The 18,822-nt window shown below is 41.1% G+C and overlaps 1 protein-coding gene across 1 annotated transcript in view; it reads right to left on the reverse strand.

The window, feature by feature from the left end:
• LOC145415103 (putative aarF domain-containing protein kinase 5) overlaps positions 1–18,822 on the reverse strand; it is a 443,740-nt gene that overhangs the window by 356,186 nt on the left and 68,732 nt on the right. Inside the window, exon 3 of the mRNA XM_080284522.1 lies at positions 9,190–9,273. Coding sequence (XP_080140648.1) covers positions 9,190–9,273 — 84 coding nt within the window. The remainder of the gene's footprint in view (positions 1–9,189; positions 9,274–18,822) is intronic.

Consider the following 18,822-nt stretch of genomic DNA (forward strand, 5'->3'; position numbering starts at 1 on the left):
AAAGCTATCTAAATACGTTAGCAGATGACGCAAAAATACAAAGAAGAATTACTAACACAGACTCTTGTAAAGAGCTACAAGAAGAATTAAATAAACTTCATGAATGAAGTAATACATGGCAAATGGAATTCAATGTGGACAAGTGTCATGTAATCAAGTTTGGTAAAAGTGGAAAAAGACCTGATTGGGATTATACGTTAGGAAATAAAACCCTACACACATCAGAAAGAGAGAAGGACCTAGGTGTGATTATCAATAACTGACTATCTCAGGCTGACCACATCAGTGAGAAGGTACAGAACATGTATACACTGCTTGCAAATATGAGAATAGCATTCACATACATATATGAAGACATGCTAAGAAAGATAATATCATTCATCAGACCAACCCTGGAGTATGCATCAGTAGTCTGGAGTCCTCATCTCAAAAAATACATTGACAAGATTGAAAAAGTTCAAGGGGCCGCTACAAGATGGGTATCAAACTTAAGGGATCTAAGCTACGAAAAAAGACTAAATAAACTGAATCTACCAACACTACAGGAGAGAAGGAAAAGAGGTGACATGATAATGCTATATAAATGCATATCATGGAAGGAGAAAATAGACATAAATGATTACTTAACATATGGGGAAGCATCAGCAAGAGGACACTGCAAAAAACTGCATAAGAAGAGAGGTGATAAAGACATAAGGAAATTTAGTTTCCCAAATTGAGCAATTGATCAATGGAATGCACTACTGAATGAAACAGTGTGTGCCAAAACAATTCACAAATTTAAGGATATGTACGATAAACATGGTTTAAGACACGGGACAGTACGAGCTTGACTCATTCCTGTAAAGATACAATTAGGTATGAACAATTAGGTAAGAACACACACACACACACACACACACACACACACACACACACACACACACACACACAGGTCGCCGACAGAGACGGAGCTCTACTGGATAGTGGGGAAATAATAGCTGAATCAGCGACGAACAGAAGACCAGCCTATTTGTGATCATGTTAATGAGTGAATGAGTGGTGGTCCCATCGTCTATCTATCTATCTATAGCCCGACGCCCTAATCCCGCAAAGGGTGGCCGCAGACAAAACGCCTCCAAGTCACTCTGTCACCCACCATTTGACTCCCCTCCCCCCAACTCAACCCCCCCTTCCTCATATACCTCTCAACTCCATCCCTCCACCCCATCCTCGGTCTACCCCTCCCTCTCCCTCCCTCCACCTCACCTACATACACCCTCTTAGTCAGTCTTTCATTCTCCATTCTCTCCACATGTCCAAACCACCTCAGTGTATTTCTCCTAATCTTTTCAACCACATCCACATCTACCCCACAACGTTCCTTCACTTCTTCATTCGTCAACCTGTCCCTCCACTTCACTCCACATGCTCCTCTCAAGTAACTCATTTCACAGTAGTTAAAAATAAAACGTGGTTTTGGTCATAAAAAGAACAAGATACAGTGAAAACAGAAGTCTCCATATGGCTGATTCATGGTGGAAAGGGACGGTGCATTGTTGACAATCGACGAGAGAGACTTTGAGGGCTTTTCTGAAGAGGATGTGGCAAATGGAAGTATTAAGTTGAACCAAACAAGAATACCAGGTGTAGAGAAAACACCAGAGAGGAATGTCCAGGAGATAAAAGAGGTATGGGCAGTAATTAAAGAGTTACAGGAACAGACTATAGAGCAGGAAAACAAGATCAAAAGTCTGCGAAATAAACTGGAAAAAATTTGTACATGTAGTGACGAACAAGAAAGAGAAGTTACTGAATTAAAAGTGAGCAATGAATCAGCCTCAAATGAAATAAAACTGCTTAAGAGAGGGAATAAGAGGTTGGAAGAAGAAAGAGACAGAATGAAAAGCAAACTAGACGAATATGAATCCAAATCAAGAATACAAGACGAGCACATTAAAGGAATCAAGGAGCAACATAAGGGGTGGAAGAAAATTCAGGAAGAGGGAAATGTAAATTTGAAAGAGATTATAGGGTACATGAACCTGATGTTATGTGCTTTGTAGGGACCAAATTAAGAGAAGATATTGATGTTCATATGGTAGATGGTAAACACAAACTGTGGAGAAGAGACAGAAAAGAAAAAATGGGAGGTGGAGTGATGATAGCAGTGAAGAAAAACATAAAGGTAGATACTGTGGAAATGGGAGAAGGCAGGGCCGAAGTGATAAATATGAAATTAGAAACTGGAGAGAATAGCAAGAGAGATATGGCAGTAGTGTATGTTCCCCTTAAGACAAGAGCATGAAGTGATGATACCAGGATATGTTGTCAGACATGGCCAATTATTTACAGAAAATGACTGAGAAAAGCAACAATATAATTTTAATGGGTGACTTCAATTGTAAGGAGGTGAACTGGGAGGACTGGGACTCAGGCGGCAGCAAAGATTCGTGGGGCACTATATTATGAAGTATAACAATGAACAATGTGATGTCACAATGGGTCAAAGAAGAGACACGGTTCAGAGGTGAGGACACACCAGCTAGACTAGACTTACTGTTTACCAAGGAACTCAATGTAATAGAATCTTTGAAATATCTGTGTCCTATTGGAAAAAGCGATCATGTGGTCATTGAGTTCCAGATGATAACAGGGAATGTGGAGCCAAGAGACAAGCTTTATAGGCAGGGAAGATACAACTTTGGGAAAGGAAACTTTACAGGATTGAGAAAATTTTTTGAAAATGCAGATTGGAGAAAATTCAGAGAAACAAGAGAGATACAGAGGAATTGGGATATTTTTCTAGGTCTCCATAATTTGGGAGTGGAAAAATTTGTGCCAAGAGAAAAGGGGAAAGAACACAGGAAAAAGGGGTGATTTAATAGAAGGTGTATAGTAGCAAAAAAAGAGAGAGACACGGCGTGGAACAATTGGAGAAGAGAGGTAACAACAGAACAAAGGAAGAATATAAAAGAACTAGAAATGAATACACAAGAATACATAGAGAGGAAGAAAGGAATTTTGAAAAACGTATAATAAATAAATGTAAGGATGAACCCAAACTGTTTTACAGATTTGTCAATGGCAAACTGAAACAAAAGGAAGGAATCACCAAACTGAAAGCAGAAGGAGAGGTCTATAAAGATGCAGCAATGCACGCAGAAATATTGAACAAATGTTTCCAATCAGTTTTCACTTATGAAAAGGAGTTTGTGGAAGGGGAGGAAGTGACTAGAAATGTAGTGATAAAAGATATAAAAGTGGAAGTACATGAAGTGTATAAATTACTCGAAACTCAAGATGTAAGGAAAGCCCCAGGACCAGATGGAACCTCTAATTGGATACTGAAGGAATGCAGAAAGCAACTGGCAGATAAGATTCACAGTTTAATTGTGTGTTCTCTGGAAGAGGGGAAAGTGCCTCAAGAATGGAAGAGGGCAAATGTGGTACCAATTTATAAGGGAGGAAACAAGGAAGAACCCCTGAATTATTGACCAGTGTCCCTAACCAGCATGGTCGCTAAATTGTGCGAAAGAATTCTGAAAGACAGATGGATAAAATATCTGGAAGAGATGAATATTTTGGCTGATAGCCAATTTGGATTTAGAAGTGGAAGGTCATGTGTTTCCAACTTGTTGAGTTTTTACTCATGAGCGAATGATGTGCTACAGGAGAGAGATGGTTGGGTGGATTGAGTGTATTTAGATTTGGAGAAGGCCTTCAACAAGGTACCCCATAAAAGACTAATGTGGAAACTAGAGCATATAGGAGGACTGTAGGGGAACCTCCTGGAATGGATGAGAGACTTTTTGAGAAACAGACAAATGAGAACAGTAATAAAGGATAGGATGTCTGGATGGAGGGAAGTAACAAGTGGAGTCCCACAGGGCTCAGTGTTGGTGCCAGTAATGTTCCTGATTTATGTAAATGATATGGTAGACGGAGTGAACAGTTATGCAAGTCCATTTGCTGATGATGCAAAGATCTTGAGGAAAGTAGAGGTTGAGGAGGTTTGTAAAATGCTGCAGGAGGATCTGGATAGAATATATGATTAGAGCCCGATGTGGGAAATGAAATTTAATGCAAAGAAATGTAAAATATTGGCAATGGGTAAAAGTACCAAGAGGCCATCATTGAATTATTTAATGGGTAATGAACCAATCACAAAAGCGAGAGAAAAGAAAGTTTTGGGAGTGCTGGTCCAGGACACTTTGTCACCTGAAAAACAAATTAACAAGGCAGTTAGAGAGATGTATAAACTCCTGACTAATATAAGAGTAGTTTTTCATTATATGGATGAGGAGATGATGAAAAAATTGATAGTGGCCATGATTCACCCCAGGTTAAAAGATGCAGCAGTAGTGTGGTCCCCCCACAAAAAGAAAGATATAAACAAAATTGAAAGAATACAAAGAACAGCAACCAAAATGGTCCCCAGTCTGGCATATCTGTCGTACACAGAGAGGCTGGAAAAGCTGGATTTGCCTTCCTTAGAAGAAAGGAGAAAGAGAGGTGACATGATTGCAGTGTTCAGGACCATGGTGGGAGTAGATAAAATTGACAAAGAAGATCTGTTTGTATGGGATAAGAGAGCAACAAGATGACACGGAATGAAACTGAAGAAACCAAGCTGCTTGAAGGATATCAAGAAATATAGTTTTCCTTATAGATGTATAGACCTGTGGTATAGCCTGGACAAAGAGACTGTCCAGTCTAAAAACTTAAGCAAGTTTTAAGCTAAATTTGACTTATTGAGAAATAGAAATAGGACCCCACAAGTGTAGCTCATTTCCTGTATATCACAATCAGGTAAATACAATTAGGTAAATACACACACACACACAATACTTCTTTGATTTTCCCTGGAATGAATATTCCTTCCATGGCCAGGGGCCATCTGAGTGTGCCTTACGCATTATGGAAGTTATTCTCTTGGGCATGGAAGCATACACTCCTTTCTCATATCCTTTGACTTAAAAAAAAAAAAAAAAAAAAAAAAGGTTTAATCACATTTGTTCTAATGCTGTCCGCAAAAAGGAGAGGGCCTACAAAAGGTACGGGAGCCAACCCACTCCTGAATCACATCTTTTTTATGTTTCTGCCTGGAATCATACTAAGTCTGTTCTTCACTCTGCTAAAGATAATATCATCTGTACTAAATGCTCTCAACTCTCCAACCCGAATTCTTCCAGCATCTTCTGGCACCTTGCCAAAAACCTTTCTAACAACTTTACATCATCATTCTTCCCTCCTCTTTTCAACTCTTATGGATCTGTAGCTATTTCTTCTACTGATAAAGCAAATCTCTTCGCTCAGACTTTCTCCTCCAACTCCACTTTAGATAATTCAAGTGACGTTCCTCCATCACTTCCCCCATCTGACGTCTTCATAGCTCATATTAAAATTTCTTCAGCTGATGTATTTTCTGCCATCACTAGCCTCAATACTAACAAGACATATGGGTCTGATGGGGTCCCTCCTGTTGTCCTCAAGAACCATGCTTCTGTGCTTACACCCTGCCTAAGTAAACTTTTTTGCCTTATTCTATCAACTTGTACCTTTCTCTCTTCCTAGAAGTTTGCTCTCATTCTGCCAGAAGGGTGACCATTCCCAACCCTCTAACTATCACCCGATTGCTTTAACATCCTGTGTCTCAAAAGTTTTCAAGTCTATTCTTAACAGAAAAATTTTAAAGCATCTCTCCTATCACAACCTTCTTTCTGATCATCAGTATGGGTTCTGTCAGAGATGCTCCACTGGCAATCTTCTCACCTACCTTTCAGACTCCCGATCATCCTCCTTTTGGGACTTTGGCAAAAGCTTTGCCATTGCATTTGACATCTCAGGCTTTTGATCAAATCTGGAATAAATCTTTAATTTCCAAACTGCCCTCTTATGGTTTCTATCCATCTACTTGTGCCTTCATCTGTAACTTCCTTTCTGGTAATTCTATAGCTGCTGTTGTAGACAGCCACAGTTTTTCTCCTAGATCTAACAATAGTGGTGTTCCTCAGAGCTCTGTCCTATCATCCACTCTCTTCCTTTTATTCATCAACGACCTTCTAAGCTGTACATTTAACCCTAGCCACTCATACGCTGATGATTCCACCCTTCACCTTTCCATTCAGTTCCCACAACGTCCATCACAGCAGTTACTTCAACAAACATGGGATGAGGGTATGGCACATCTAATGTCTGACTTGCTTATATCTCTAACTGAGGGAAAAGTAATATTGTTGTTTTTAATGCATCAAAGACTCAGTTCTTACACCTATCAACCTGACAAAATCTTCCACAGGAGTACCAACTAATACTTGATAATATCCAGCTCAATTTGTTACCATCCTTAAACATACCTGGGGTTTCATTCTCTTGGGATATATCTTGGAAAGATCATATTATAACTCTTGTAATATCTGCTTCCAAGAGATTAGGTGTGCTAAGCTGACTCCGTACCTTCTTTACCCTTGCACAATTGCTGACTTTATGCACAGGTTTTATTCGCCCCTGTGTAGAGTACAACTCTCATGTGTGGGGAGGATCCCCACATACTGCTCTTCTCAATAGGATGGAGTCAAAGATTTTTGTCTCATTCACTCTCCTCCCCTTACTGACTCCCTTCAACCTCTGTCTCTTCGCCACACTGTTGCATCTTTATCTCTTTTCTATCACTACGAGTACTTCAATGGTCACTTCTCCTCTGAACTGTCTGCTTGCATCCCTTCACCCCTATGACGGGCGTGTAGCACCCGTCTAGCAACAAACTCTCATCCCTTTTCTGTCCAACTCTCTAATGCAAGAGTTAACTCTTACTCCCAGTCCTTCATTTAGGCAACAGGTCAACTCTGGAACTGTCTACCTCTGTCTGTATTTCCTACTTCCTATGATCTCCAGTCTTTCAAACGCAGTGTGTCCAGGCATCTCAGAGCGGATCTTGAAGTTGGGTCTCTTTTGTATTGTTTTTCTTTTTGTCTTGGAAGGAAAGGTTTGTGGGTTCGTGGTCTTTGATTCCTTCTTCCTTGCATTAAAAAAAAAAAAAAAAAAAAAAAAAAAAAAAAAAAGGACTTTGGGAGTAGATGGCTGGTTGCGACACACCGTCATGGTATGGGGAACAATTGTGTGAAGTTATATCACAATCTGTCCATACATGTGGATGTTACAGAGTGGACACAAAATTGCAGACAGACAGCACCTGACTCCATTTCAGCCCAAGTGTGACCTTGACCTTAAGAATAGATGGCTGGGTGTTCCGACCAATACACCCTCATGGTATGGGGAACAGTTATGTACAGTATAGTTATATCAAAATCTGTCGATGTATGTGGAAGTTACCGAGCAGACACGAACGTGGGTATGGCTATTAAGTATGACAGCACCCGACCTTGTTTGAGCCCCACGTGTGACCTTAACCTTGGGAGTAGATGGCTGGTTAATGCACACAACACACCCTCATGGTATGAGGAACAATTGTGTGAAGTTACATCAAAATCTATCCATGCATGTGGAAGTTACAGGGAGGACACAAAATTGAAGATAGACTGACGTACTGACGGAACCGTGCAAACCTACTGTCCCCCCTGTTTCACTGGTAGAGGAATAACAAGCAAGTGATTTTGTTCACTACACTCTTGCAAAGCCCTACTTGCCACATCCTGAACTTCCAGAGTACTGTTCAGGTACTGTACTTCTGTGCATCAGCTATGGATTTCATTTTATCACTTTTCTTTCAAAATGTTCTCACTGTGCCTTCCAGGCAGTTCAACTTTCATGTGGTTTCACAGTTCTTCATGCCATCCTCAATAATTTCAACTGCTTGTCCCTTTTCCTCAAGACTGCACTATCACAGTTTCTGCCCACTGCACTGGTGCCTTTTGGTACCCATCTGAGTTTCTCACTTGTTTACATGACTCCTTTTCTTTCCCACTCAGATCACTGGGTCTCCCTGAACTAGTGGATGCCATAACACACCATGAGAACTGGGTGCAAGATGAGAGATAAAAAAAAAGGGTTATCAGAAATGCAGGGAGGTTGTGGATGGACTGGCAGAGGCTGATGCACATCATCAAACATGGCCACCAACAAATGGTGTGCAATACATGCATCAGGGCAAAAGCAAATGCTCCCTCAAATACTCATGCGTGAGATTTTATATGTTGGCTGTGAAAAATGTGAATGGGTTGAGATTAAATAGTGCTATGAAATGTGAATTCGCAACATGTGCATACTGTGAAATGAGAGTGTCCACTGCAATATAACTTCTAATATCAATATCTGCTCTTACCAACACAATATATGTACATCTGCCTCTGTGATTATTCCAGGCTGATAGATGGTTGACCCAGAACAGAGACAAAACTTGACACCAAATACCAAACTCTAATTTACTAATACTAATAGCAAAATGAGTTTAAATCAAACAGATACCAACTTTAGTGATGTACCCAGGCCATGGAGGTGGGCCAAGTTATTAAAGCAATGAGTCAAACTGAAAAGGGTAACCTCACCATGAAATAAATGACTATAAATAAATGTCAGGGAACTGACAAGAGATCGAGCTGGCTGGATGAATACTGTGAGGAGAAGCGCATGATCAGGGATTTGGCACCCCTTTTAATTTGACAGCGTCTGGATTGACTCTATTGGATACGTTTATGTGAGGCTACAGAACATGGTGAATGTTTTTGGCATATCAGATAGAGCAAGGATTCCGGGGGCTTGAATGGTGAGTGAATGGAAGCGTGGCCCATTGGACTGGGCAAATTTGGGCTGTCTGGACGTTGCTATTCCTCACCCGGCCCTTGGGTGCGAAAGGAAGTTTGGATGATGATAATAATTATGAAATAAATGTCAGAGCAGCAAACCTCGCTGCTTGTTCTTGGTGCTGTTGTATGTTTGCACAAAACTTTACAATCCAGCCCTGACTACTACTGGAATGCAAAGGGTTCTTGACTTTCATTACTTTGGTGGTTTTATTTATATTTACCCAGCCTTAAAGCAAATTGAAGCACTACCATACCCAAACTGGATGCTTCTCAGCTGCTATAGATCACTGCCGGACCCTACAAAAACTGGAAGTCTTTTCTATGGCTTAACCCTCAAAATGCCAGACCTCATAGAAGCAACACCATGAGAAATGAGGGATAACTGTGTACACTATATGATTACAGTACTCATTCCTACACAGCTTATCAAACAACTGTGACTTACCCTGAGAATGTCAACATATTCCTTTGGCAGAACATGATTCATGGACACCAGTCCCTGACCCAGCTTCACATATAGACCACCATTCTGTGTAAAAGAATATAAAATGTGAGACATCACATATATACAGGTTCTCCCCCACTTACGAACAGTCAACTTACAAATATTCCGACTTACAAGTTTGTACTTTCAGTAAAATATTCAATAAATTGCATGGAATTACATGAGATATTCAACACTTTATTATAAAATAGGCTTTGTGTTAATGATTTTGCCCAACTGTAGGAAAATGTAAGTGTTCTAAGCACGTGTAGGCTTGGCTAGGCTATGATGTTTGGTTGGCTAGGTGTTGTAAACGACTTCTGACTTACAAAAAAATTGACTTAGGAGCAGTTTCTCAGAACATAACCCATTTGTAAGTGGGGGAGGACCTGTATACACCCATACCCCAATATCCATCAGTTTTGTGTACCAGCGGGAGTGTTCAGTCAGCAAGCATGTCAGATATTGAAGCAATTTTCCTGATAAGATACTGAAGAAAGAGACAGAAGTGTTCCAGACCCCAACCCAAACCCTCATACACAGGCAAACCCCGATTTATGATACCCCTAGATGCCATACCCTGGAATAGTTGTGGGGGTAGAAATACCACCCTACCCCTGGTTTTGCGATAAGTTTTGATTTTTTAAAACAATTTTGATGACATTTGAGACTTAAATTTTGTGTTTAGGTTGATTTATAAACTGTTTTTTGACAGATTAATGTGTTTTAGTCTTGGGTGAAGTGAACACTGTTATTTGGCGTACGGATTCTCGTCCATCAGACGAGGTACAGAACAGTGTGGACAACTAGGTGACTCAACAAAGAATATTTCGTGTTTGACTATTGAACTGTCACCTACCCTACCATGGAATACAAAATAATAATATTAAATAAATATTAATAATTATGAAAGCCTAAAGTAAATATTTCATGCACTGATGAAAACTGTGACATTGATAAATCATGTGTTTACATTCGGGCTGTTCAAGGAAAAACGTTTTGAAAATACAAAGGAATTTTTAAATAAATGTTGGAAAATAAGAAAGAAGAATATAAAGGAGTTCAGCAACCAGAACAGTAGCTAAAAATGACATGAAGAAGGGCCATTGAAAAGGCTATCCTGATTGCTTCATCGACTGATAAATCATGTTTTATACATAATGGCTGTTCATGGGAAAACGTTTTGGAAACACAAAGGAATTTCTAAATGTGTTGGAAAATAAGAAGAAAATAAAAGCACTTAGCAACCAGAACAGTAACAAAAATGACATAAAGAGGGGCCGTTGAAAAGACTATCCTGATCGCATCATCAATCGCATTCCCCGTCAAAACATCAGCGATTCTTTGTCACAACAATTTGGACCTTGAACGATTCTACATCATTCATACATTATTACCACACATAAGAGATGTTTATTTAATTGTCCTAGGACTGTCTGATGGTGTGACTGTACACAATGCTGCTGCTTCTTCTCTACTGAGTTTGAGTACAAGTCAGAGATCACATTCTCCAGTGACATTGACTGGGTACAAGCATGACGGGCACTGGTTTTAGGTTTAGATTAGCTTCTTTTACAGCTGTTAGGCCATTTAGATTGGCTTTAAACTTTTTTTGGGGCCCATCTGGGTGGGTTTAGGACTTGGTTGGGGGGGAAACCCAAGGCTCAAAAAAGCATCCCAATACTTTACATGTTAAATCTACCCCAAGATACAATACCCTACCTAGCGATGGGTTTTTACTTAATGAACTGCATCATTAAACCAGGGTATACCTGCACCTTACTCAATCAATACACAGCAATGCCATAGGCAATATTATTATCATAATACACAATACTACTAAAAAATGGTGCATTAAACATCTCTTGCAGGAGGGTATGTGATGGGACGTGCGGTGTTCAACACCGCTCCAGGGCAAGTAAACAGCAAGGCAGGCTGCTGGCAGTGCACCAGGTGAGGGTGGAGGAGGGCAGGGGGATGGGGGGAAGACAAGCAGGGGTGGGGGAGGGAGACAAGTGGGGGTGGGGGAGGGTGGCAGAATAGGGAAGGAGGCAAGAAAGAACACAGCCCTACTACCCCCCCAACCTTAGTCTCACTCACTCACTCACTAACTCACTCACTCACCTACTCACTCACTCACTAATTCACTCACTCACTCACTCACTTACTCACCACTCTCACGCACTCACTCACTCACTCTCTCTCTCTCTCTCTCACACACACACACACACACACACACACACACACAGGAGACAAGCAGGGATGGGGGGGTGGAGAGGGAGACATCCAGGAGTGGGGGATGGCAGGGGGATAGGGAGGGAGGGAGACATGCCTAGCAGTGCTGAGTGTGGTTAGGGATGGAGGAGGGATGAGGGGGGAGAGGAGGGATGGGGAGGGGGAGAAGAGAGGGGATGGATGGAGGACGGGAGGACCGGGAGAGCCTTGTTTCAAACCTAGGGAGAGGAGAGGTCTTGGCCTGGAGACGTGGGGTCTTGGACTAGTGAGGTAACAGACATTCAAACTGTTCGGATTATGGGAATCTTCCCCTATTTCTTGTGTTTGGTCTAGCGAAGCGCCAGTATCGATGTGCCATATAACAGGGTATGGGTGTATATATACAGTGCTCGTCAGAAGTATTGAGCACCCTGCATCCCTCCTAAGAAACAAACCTTTCAACATTGAAAAAACATATAAATAATACATTTTATTTACCTTTAGTGCTTCGTAGGGTAGCCTTTACGCTAATTCACGGACCTGAGACGTCTTGGAAGTGAAAGGGCGAGGCTCCTGAGGTGCTGGAGGGGTATTTTGTCCCAGGAGTCACGAATGGCGGCTTCCAGCTTAGGCAGAGAGCTCATGTCCTTCCCTTGGAGACTCTTCTTTACAAGGTACCAGAGGTTTTCTATTGGGTTGAGGTCTGGGCTATTTCCTGGCCAGTCTTTCATTAATGATACCTCGCAGTCACGAAGCCAATTGGTGACCGATTTGGCCTTATGAGCAGGTGCACCGTCCTGCTGAAATACTGGTGCACCTGTTAGCTCGAAGGAGTCTGGTAAATGATCACACAGAAGCTCCAGGTAAACCTCCTGATTCCCTCAAACATTCTTTGGAAGCACAACAAGCTTCCCCAAACCCTTACCAGAAAAACAAGCCCATACCATGAGTGAATCAGGATGTTTAACTGTGCTTTCTACATACCGTGGGTCAAGTGGGTCACTACCTTTGCGTCAGTACACACGTGCTCCTCTGTTACAGGTGACACTAAACGTTGCCACAACACTGACAACCATTGCTCCTCACCCCAGTTGAGATATTTATTATCAAAGTCAAGCCTACGAAGTCGCTAGTTTTTTGTGAGAAGAGGCTTCTTCACAGGCCTGTGACTTGTGTAACCAAGTTCATGGACCCTACGAGACACTGTGCAGACACCTCACCAAACACTTCGGGGTTGCTCTCTTTTATTTTCCTTGCACTCACACGAGGATTAAACTCCACTGCACGTTTTAAAACATTAACAGACCTCGGGGAAGTTTTCCTAGGCCTACCAGACCGCAGTTTCTTTGTGGGAACTTCACCACTGTTTTCCACTCGAAACCATGCGCACCAACAACGCACTGTCGATCGAGCCACACCAACCATTTCACTTATTTCCTTTGTCTGGTGGCCTGCTTCCTTTAGAGCAATGATCTGGGATATGATTTCACTCGATAGTTCACGGGTAGGTGCCATAACAAATTTGTGAAAGCCAAAACACTGCAGGACACTCGGTAAAAAATGGCGCAATTTGAGAGGGAGATGCAGCGGAGTTCCTCTCTCTCAGGCAGCCTGTGGGTGACTGAGGCGGGAGCCAACCAGGGCATCGGAAGGCCTCAGGCTTCCGTGATGTCATGCTAGCGCCGCAAACTTGTGGCTCAATTTTTACTACCAAAAATGGGTGATTCTTTTTTGGCCATAAGTATTGCGCGCCCGGCGGTAGGCGCTCGATAATTTTGACGAGTACTGTACAATACACATACACACACACATATACACATATATATATATAAATATAAAAATATATATATATATAGTAACCTCTCAACTAACGTGAGTTTAAAAAAACGCGTGTTCGTTTTAACACGAGCAAATATTTAACCCTTAAACCGCAGGCTTGTTTTGCTTTGACTTGCGGATCCCGCGGGCATATTCGCGCTTCGACAGCCTCTCTAAAAATATTTGCCAAAAATCAGTTATTAGTCCTAGAATATTAAAATCACATATACTTATGGCACATACCTTCACCTTTCTTCTTGGGTGTTTGTTGAGCCTTCGTCGAGTACCGTAGGACTTGTGGAGACCTCTGAAGTTGGGTAATGAAGTCTCCACTTTACACTTCCCGACAACTCGTAATATGATTACCACAGCCTGATATTATCACTAGAAACACTATTCTATGATTCTCAGATAGTTTGGAATCCATACTCCCCCCAAAAAAATACTGTGAAAGCAATGAAAATTACGAGGGCGTATGACCATCCCACTTCTGATCGTTCGCCGCTAGTGTTGTCTATTATTCATAAAAACACTCACAGTTTATATTTCTGTTACTATATAACACATATATATCTACAGTCTTTATCCATAAGTTTCCTTCAGTAATAGTAGTTTATTGTCACTGTAGGGATTCAATTTCTTTCAGTAAAATACGTAGCATTCACTTTCTCATCCTGTATACTAGCATTGAGTGAATGTCACTTTCACCTTCACTCTCATAACTCATAGTATTCATACATGCTAGAGTGAAACTTTCATTTTCATTACTCCTAGTATATATACTCGTATTCTTATAATACCACTCATTTACATTTCTATTTACGTTCTCTACTTTATTTACATTATTTACATTTCTATTTTATTTACACTGTGTTATGCACTGTCACTTGAAGTAACTTATAAAACTATTTTCCACTGTTCACTTATATTCACATTCACTGCTTTCACTTGCTGTTTACACATTATTTACACTTTATTTACAATTCCACTTGCACTGTTTTACTCAACAAAAAGATCATAGTCACTCTCTATCAATTGTCAGCCCTTTACATCTTTCCACACGAGGTTTAGTAGGGGGTAAAGGTAACAGGGCCCTTTGTATGGGACTATAAAGCGGCGGAAGTTAGCAGGAGCAAATCGGACATACTCCCACTTTCAAAGACGACAGTGAACTGATAGTAGTGGCCTCCTGCCGCCTGGCTAGGGTGAGTGCAATAATACCAACTTCAGCCCTGTGAGACCTGCTAATATATAGCAATGAAATGATTGGCAGGAAACCAAGACAATACATAATAAATTAGGTAGTTCCAGGTGAGTGTAAATATCACTTAGGCTTCTCCCTTCCCTCCTTATATGTATATTTATTACGAAAATAGATTATACGGCATATTTCAAGGGGAAATAAACAGCGAGTGCACGTGAGGTGTTGTCAGGTGATAATTAGCCAATTCCAGGTGTATGGCACTATCACTTACCTTATTTCTTTTTTGTATATATTATTTGGTATAAGAATATGGCATAGGGCTTATTTCAATGGATGAAATCAGTGGAAAATTCTAGGGAAGATTTACTTAGCGTAGAATACAGTGTGGTGACCTGCAATAATTAGGTAGTTCCAGGTGAATGTAAATATCACTTAGGTTTCTCCCTTCCTTTCTCATATATATTTTTATTACAAAAATAGATTATACGGCATATTTCAAGGGGAAATAAACAGCGAATATTAGCGAACGAGTGCACGTGAGGTGTTGTCAGGTGATAATTAGCCAATTCTAGGTGTATGGCACTCTCACTTACCTTATTTCTTTCTTGTATATATTATTTGGTATAAGAATAGGGCATAGAGCTTATTTCAATGGATGAAATCAGTGAAAAATTCCGGGAAAGATTTACTTAGCGTAGCACAGCCGGGCAGGCGAGAGGATTGGGTAATGGAGGGGAGGTAGGGAGAGGAGTCAAGAACGGGGAGAAATGGCTAAATTGTCAACAAAGGATAGGAGTACAGATGAGATTAGGAGTGCTGACTAGTGTTGGACACTGGCAGTACTGATAGATGATACAAGCCACCACTTGAAAGCCCGGGCAAATTCAAAATAACACAGAATCACAAAAGTGTCGCCCCGCTGTATGATCCCGCATACCACCCACTACATGTATTAAGTCATCCCAAAATCTATCTTTCTCTGCTTCATCCAATCCTGCCTGTGGTGCATATGCCGATATAATCACAGCTACCTTTCTACCCAACAAAATTTTCACTACCAATATCCTATCGCTTACTCTCAAAACATTCATAACATATTCCACCCATTTCTCTGCAACCATCACACCAACACCTCCATATCCATCTGTCCCCCCCTGCCAAAACAACTTATAGCAACAGTCCTTCCCAACAATCTTTCTGGCTGATCCACCCCTGTACCGGACTTCCTGCAAACATGCCACATCCACCCACCTCCTACTGAATGCCTCAACGACTTCCCCCACTCTTCCCCTCAAACTTCCCACATTCCATGAACCCACCCTCATCCCCATGAGTGATTTACTGTCCTCAGGCTTGCTTTGAAACTTATTTTGTTTTGTCATCTTCAGTATTAATAAAGGGGAACAGACATAGCAAAGGTCCCACTCACTGCACAGTCCCAGGTCCAGGCAATGGATCTGGGACCCCTAGCCCACCAGCTTACCAGTGGCTGTGGTAGTGGCCTCAGTGCCAATCTAATTTATTAATACATAATAGTCTTCTTCTTCAATCTTAATACATAATATTGATTATAACATTGTACAGGTATAATATTCATGATAATATTGTAATGATCCAGTAATATTACATTTCAAACAAGTTGTATACATAATTGAATACAGTTAAATTGGTTATTGTATTACATTTTGTAAAATGTGTATGTATAATAGTAAAATGCATATATGCAAAAAAAAAAAAAAAAAAATAGTTCAAAGTTAAGATTATGGTAAGAGTTATTAATATTTCATACTGAGATAATGTTACTGGTATACTTCTATATCATGGTTCATTCTTCTTCTTCTTCTTTTTTTTTATATAAAATTAATACTATATACAAAGTATGTACACTTCATACAGGGGGGTTGGCATGGATGCTTACTCTACCCCCACTAAATACTGACTCCAAATTTGCAATTCTTGCATCATGCATTCTGTGCATTGCAAACAGCACTACTGCAAATACAATACAGAAGATTATAAAGACAGTAGGTGCTGGGCTATACACATAATATGGATTGAACATATTGAAACTCAAATCTTCCCAGGGCTTCATTGTTTCATTGATTAGTTGCATAGTTTCAAACTTAGGTGAAGTCAGCTTAATACTTGTGCTCATGTTTAAGTCCATATCAGGCAGTGGGTGGAAATGTTTGTGTGTATGATTGAGAATGGCGTAGTGATTGATAGTGGATAAAGTGGACATGGATGGTGTAAATACCACAGAGTAGTCTGATGCTATGTATAATCCTGATGCTGAAGTATGAGATGGTGGTATATCTGGACAGACTATGTAAACTGATGTGTTATGAGTGAAATAAAAAAACTGAGTGTCCGATGCGTTGATGATGTACAAGCTTATCTGGAGCAAAAGTGAAGTTGCAATGATTATCTATCTATCTATCTATTGCCAGACGCCTCAATCCCGTTTGGGGTGGCCACAAACAAATCGCCTCCAAGTCGCCCTGTCCCCCGCCATTTCACTCCCCTGCTCCCAACTCACACCCCCCTCTCTCATATACCTCTCCACCCCGTCTCTCCATCTCATCCTCGGCCTCCCCCTCCCTCTTTCCCCCTCCACCTCACTCACATACACTCTCTTCGTCAGTCTTTCACCCTCCATCCTCTCCACATGGCCAAACCACCTCAGTGTGTTCCTCATAACGCTTCCTATCACATCCACATCAACACCACAACGCTCCTTTATATCATCATTCGTCAGCCTGTCTCTCCATGTGACTCCACAGGCTCCTCTTAAATAACTCATTTCCACGGCTCTCACTCTTGACTTGTGTCCTTCCAACAACGTCCAAGCTTCATTTCCGTACGTTAGAGTTGGTATCACAATACTGTCATGTAGTAACTTTTTCACTTCCATGCTCACTTACCTGTTTCTTATCACTGCTTTCAAAGAACCAGCAACCTTTCTTCCCTGCTGTACCCTTTCAAGCACTTCACCCTCCAAACCTCCATCCTTACTCATCACACTACCCAAGTACTTAAACGTACTCACATTTTCCAATTCCTCACCATCCAACCTCGCTGTACATTCACTGACTTCACCTCTCTCAAAGACCATCACTTTACTCTTCCCTACATTCACCTTTAGATTCCGTTTCTTACACACTCTCTCAAACTCATCCACCAAGCCTTGCAGCTCCCCTTCGTCTTCACTCAACAACACAGTATCATCTGCAAACAACAGTACAGGGAGTTTCCAAACACTATCCTCTCTCACCAGGGCCACTCCAACATCCACTACCCTACCTTGTACCTCTTTTATTACCCCATCCATGTACAGATTGAACAATCATGGAGACATGACACATCCCTGTTTCAACCCAACTTTCAAAGAGAAAAATTCACTTAGTTCACCATCCACACGCACTGCAGCCTTCGCACCATCGTACATACTCTTCACAGCATTCAACAACTTCCCATCTACTCCATATATTCTTAACACTTTCCACAATCCTAGTCTATCCACCCTGTCATATGCTTTCTCCAAATCCATGAAAGCCGCATACAACTTCTTTCCCTTCTCTAGAAACTTTTCCACTAAAGATCTGAGAATGAATATCTGATCTACACAACCTCTTCCCTTCCTAAAGCCTCCCTGTTCTTCTCCAACTAATTTCTCTGTTCTTTCTCTAACTCTGTCAATAAGTATCCTACCATACACTTTTCCTATTATACTAAGAAGACAAATGCCCCTATGATTACCACACACTTCTTTTTCCCCTTTTCCCTTGTACAAGGGAATAATTATACCTGACTTCCAATCCTCGGGACTCTACCTTCCTCCCAGGCCAATCTGCACATCTTCCACATCCATTCTACTACTATCTCTCCCCCATGCTTCAGCATTTCACCACACACTCCATCAATTCCTGGGGCTTTCCCTGATTTAACTTTCTTCATTGCTTCCACAACTTCTATCCTACTGATTTCTTCCTGTCTTCTCACCTCCCTCCTTCTCCCAGCCATTCCCCAGCCACTTATACTCGCATTACTTCCATCCTCCACGTTCAACAATTCCTTAAAGTGTTCTCTCCATCTGCTCACTTTTTCTCCCTTCTCCACTCGTAATCTACCATTTTTATCTTTCACTCCCCTGCTAACTTCACTTCCACCCTGTCTTACTCTTTTCACCTCTTTCCAGAACATTTTCTTACAGTCCCTCCACTTTACACTCAAATTCCTTCCAAATTCCTCATCCACTCTCTTCTTACTCTCTCTTACTAATCTTTTCACCTCTCTCTTTCTTTCTACATATAACTCTCTCTTCCGCCTCTCAACTTCTTCCACGCCCCTATTTCTCA

Source organism: Coenobita brevimanus, chromosome 101, assembly GCF_032717465.1.
Source record: "Coenobita brevimanus isolate Jiangsu-jjx chromosome 101, ASM3271746v2, whole genome shotgun sequence".
Taxonomy (NCBI): Eukaryota; Metazoa; Arthropoda; class Malacostraca; order Decapoda; family Coenobitidae; genus Coenobita; species Coenobita brevimanus.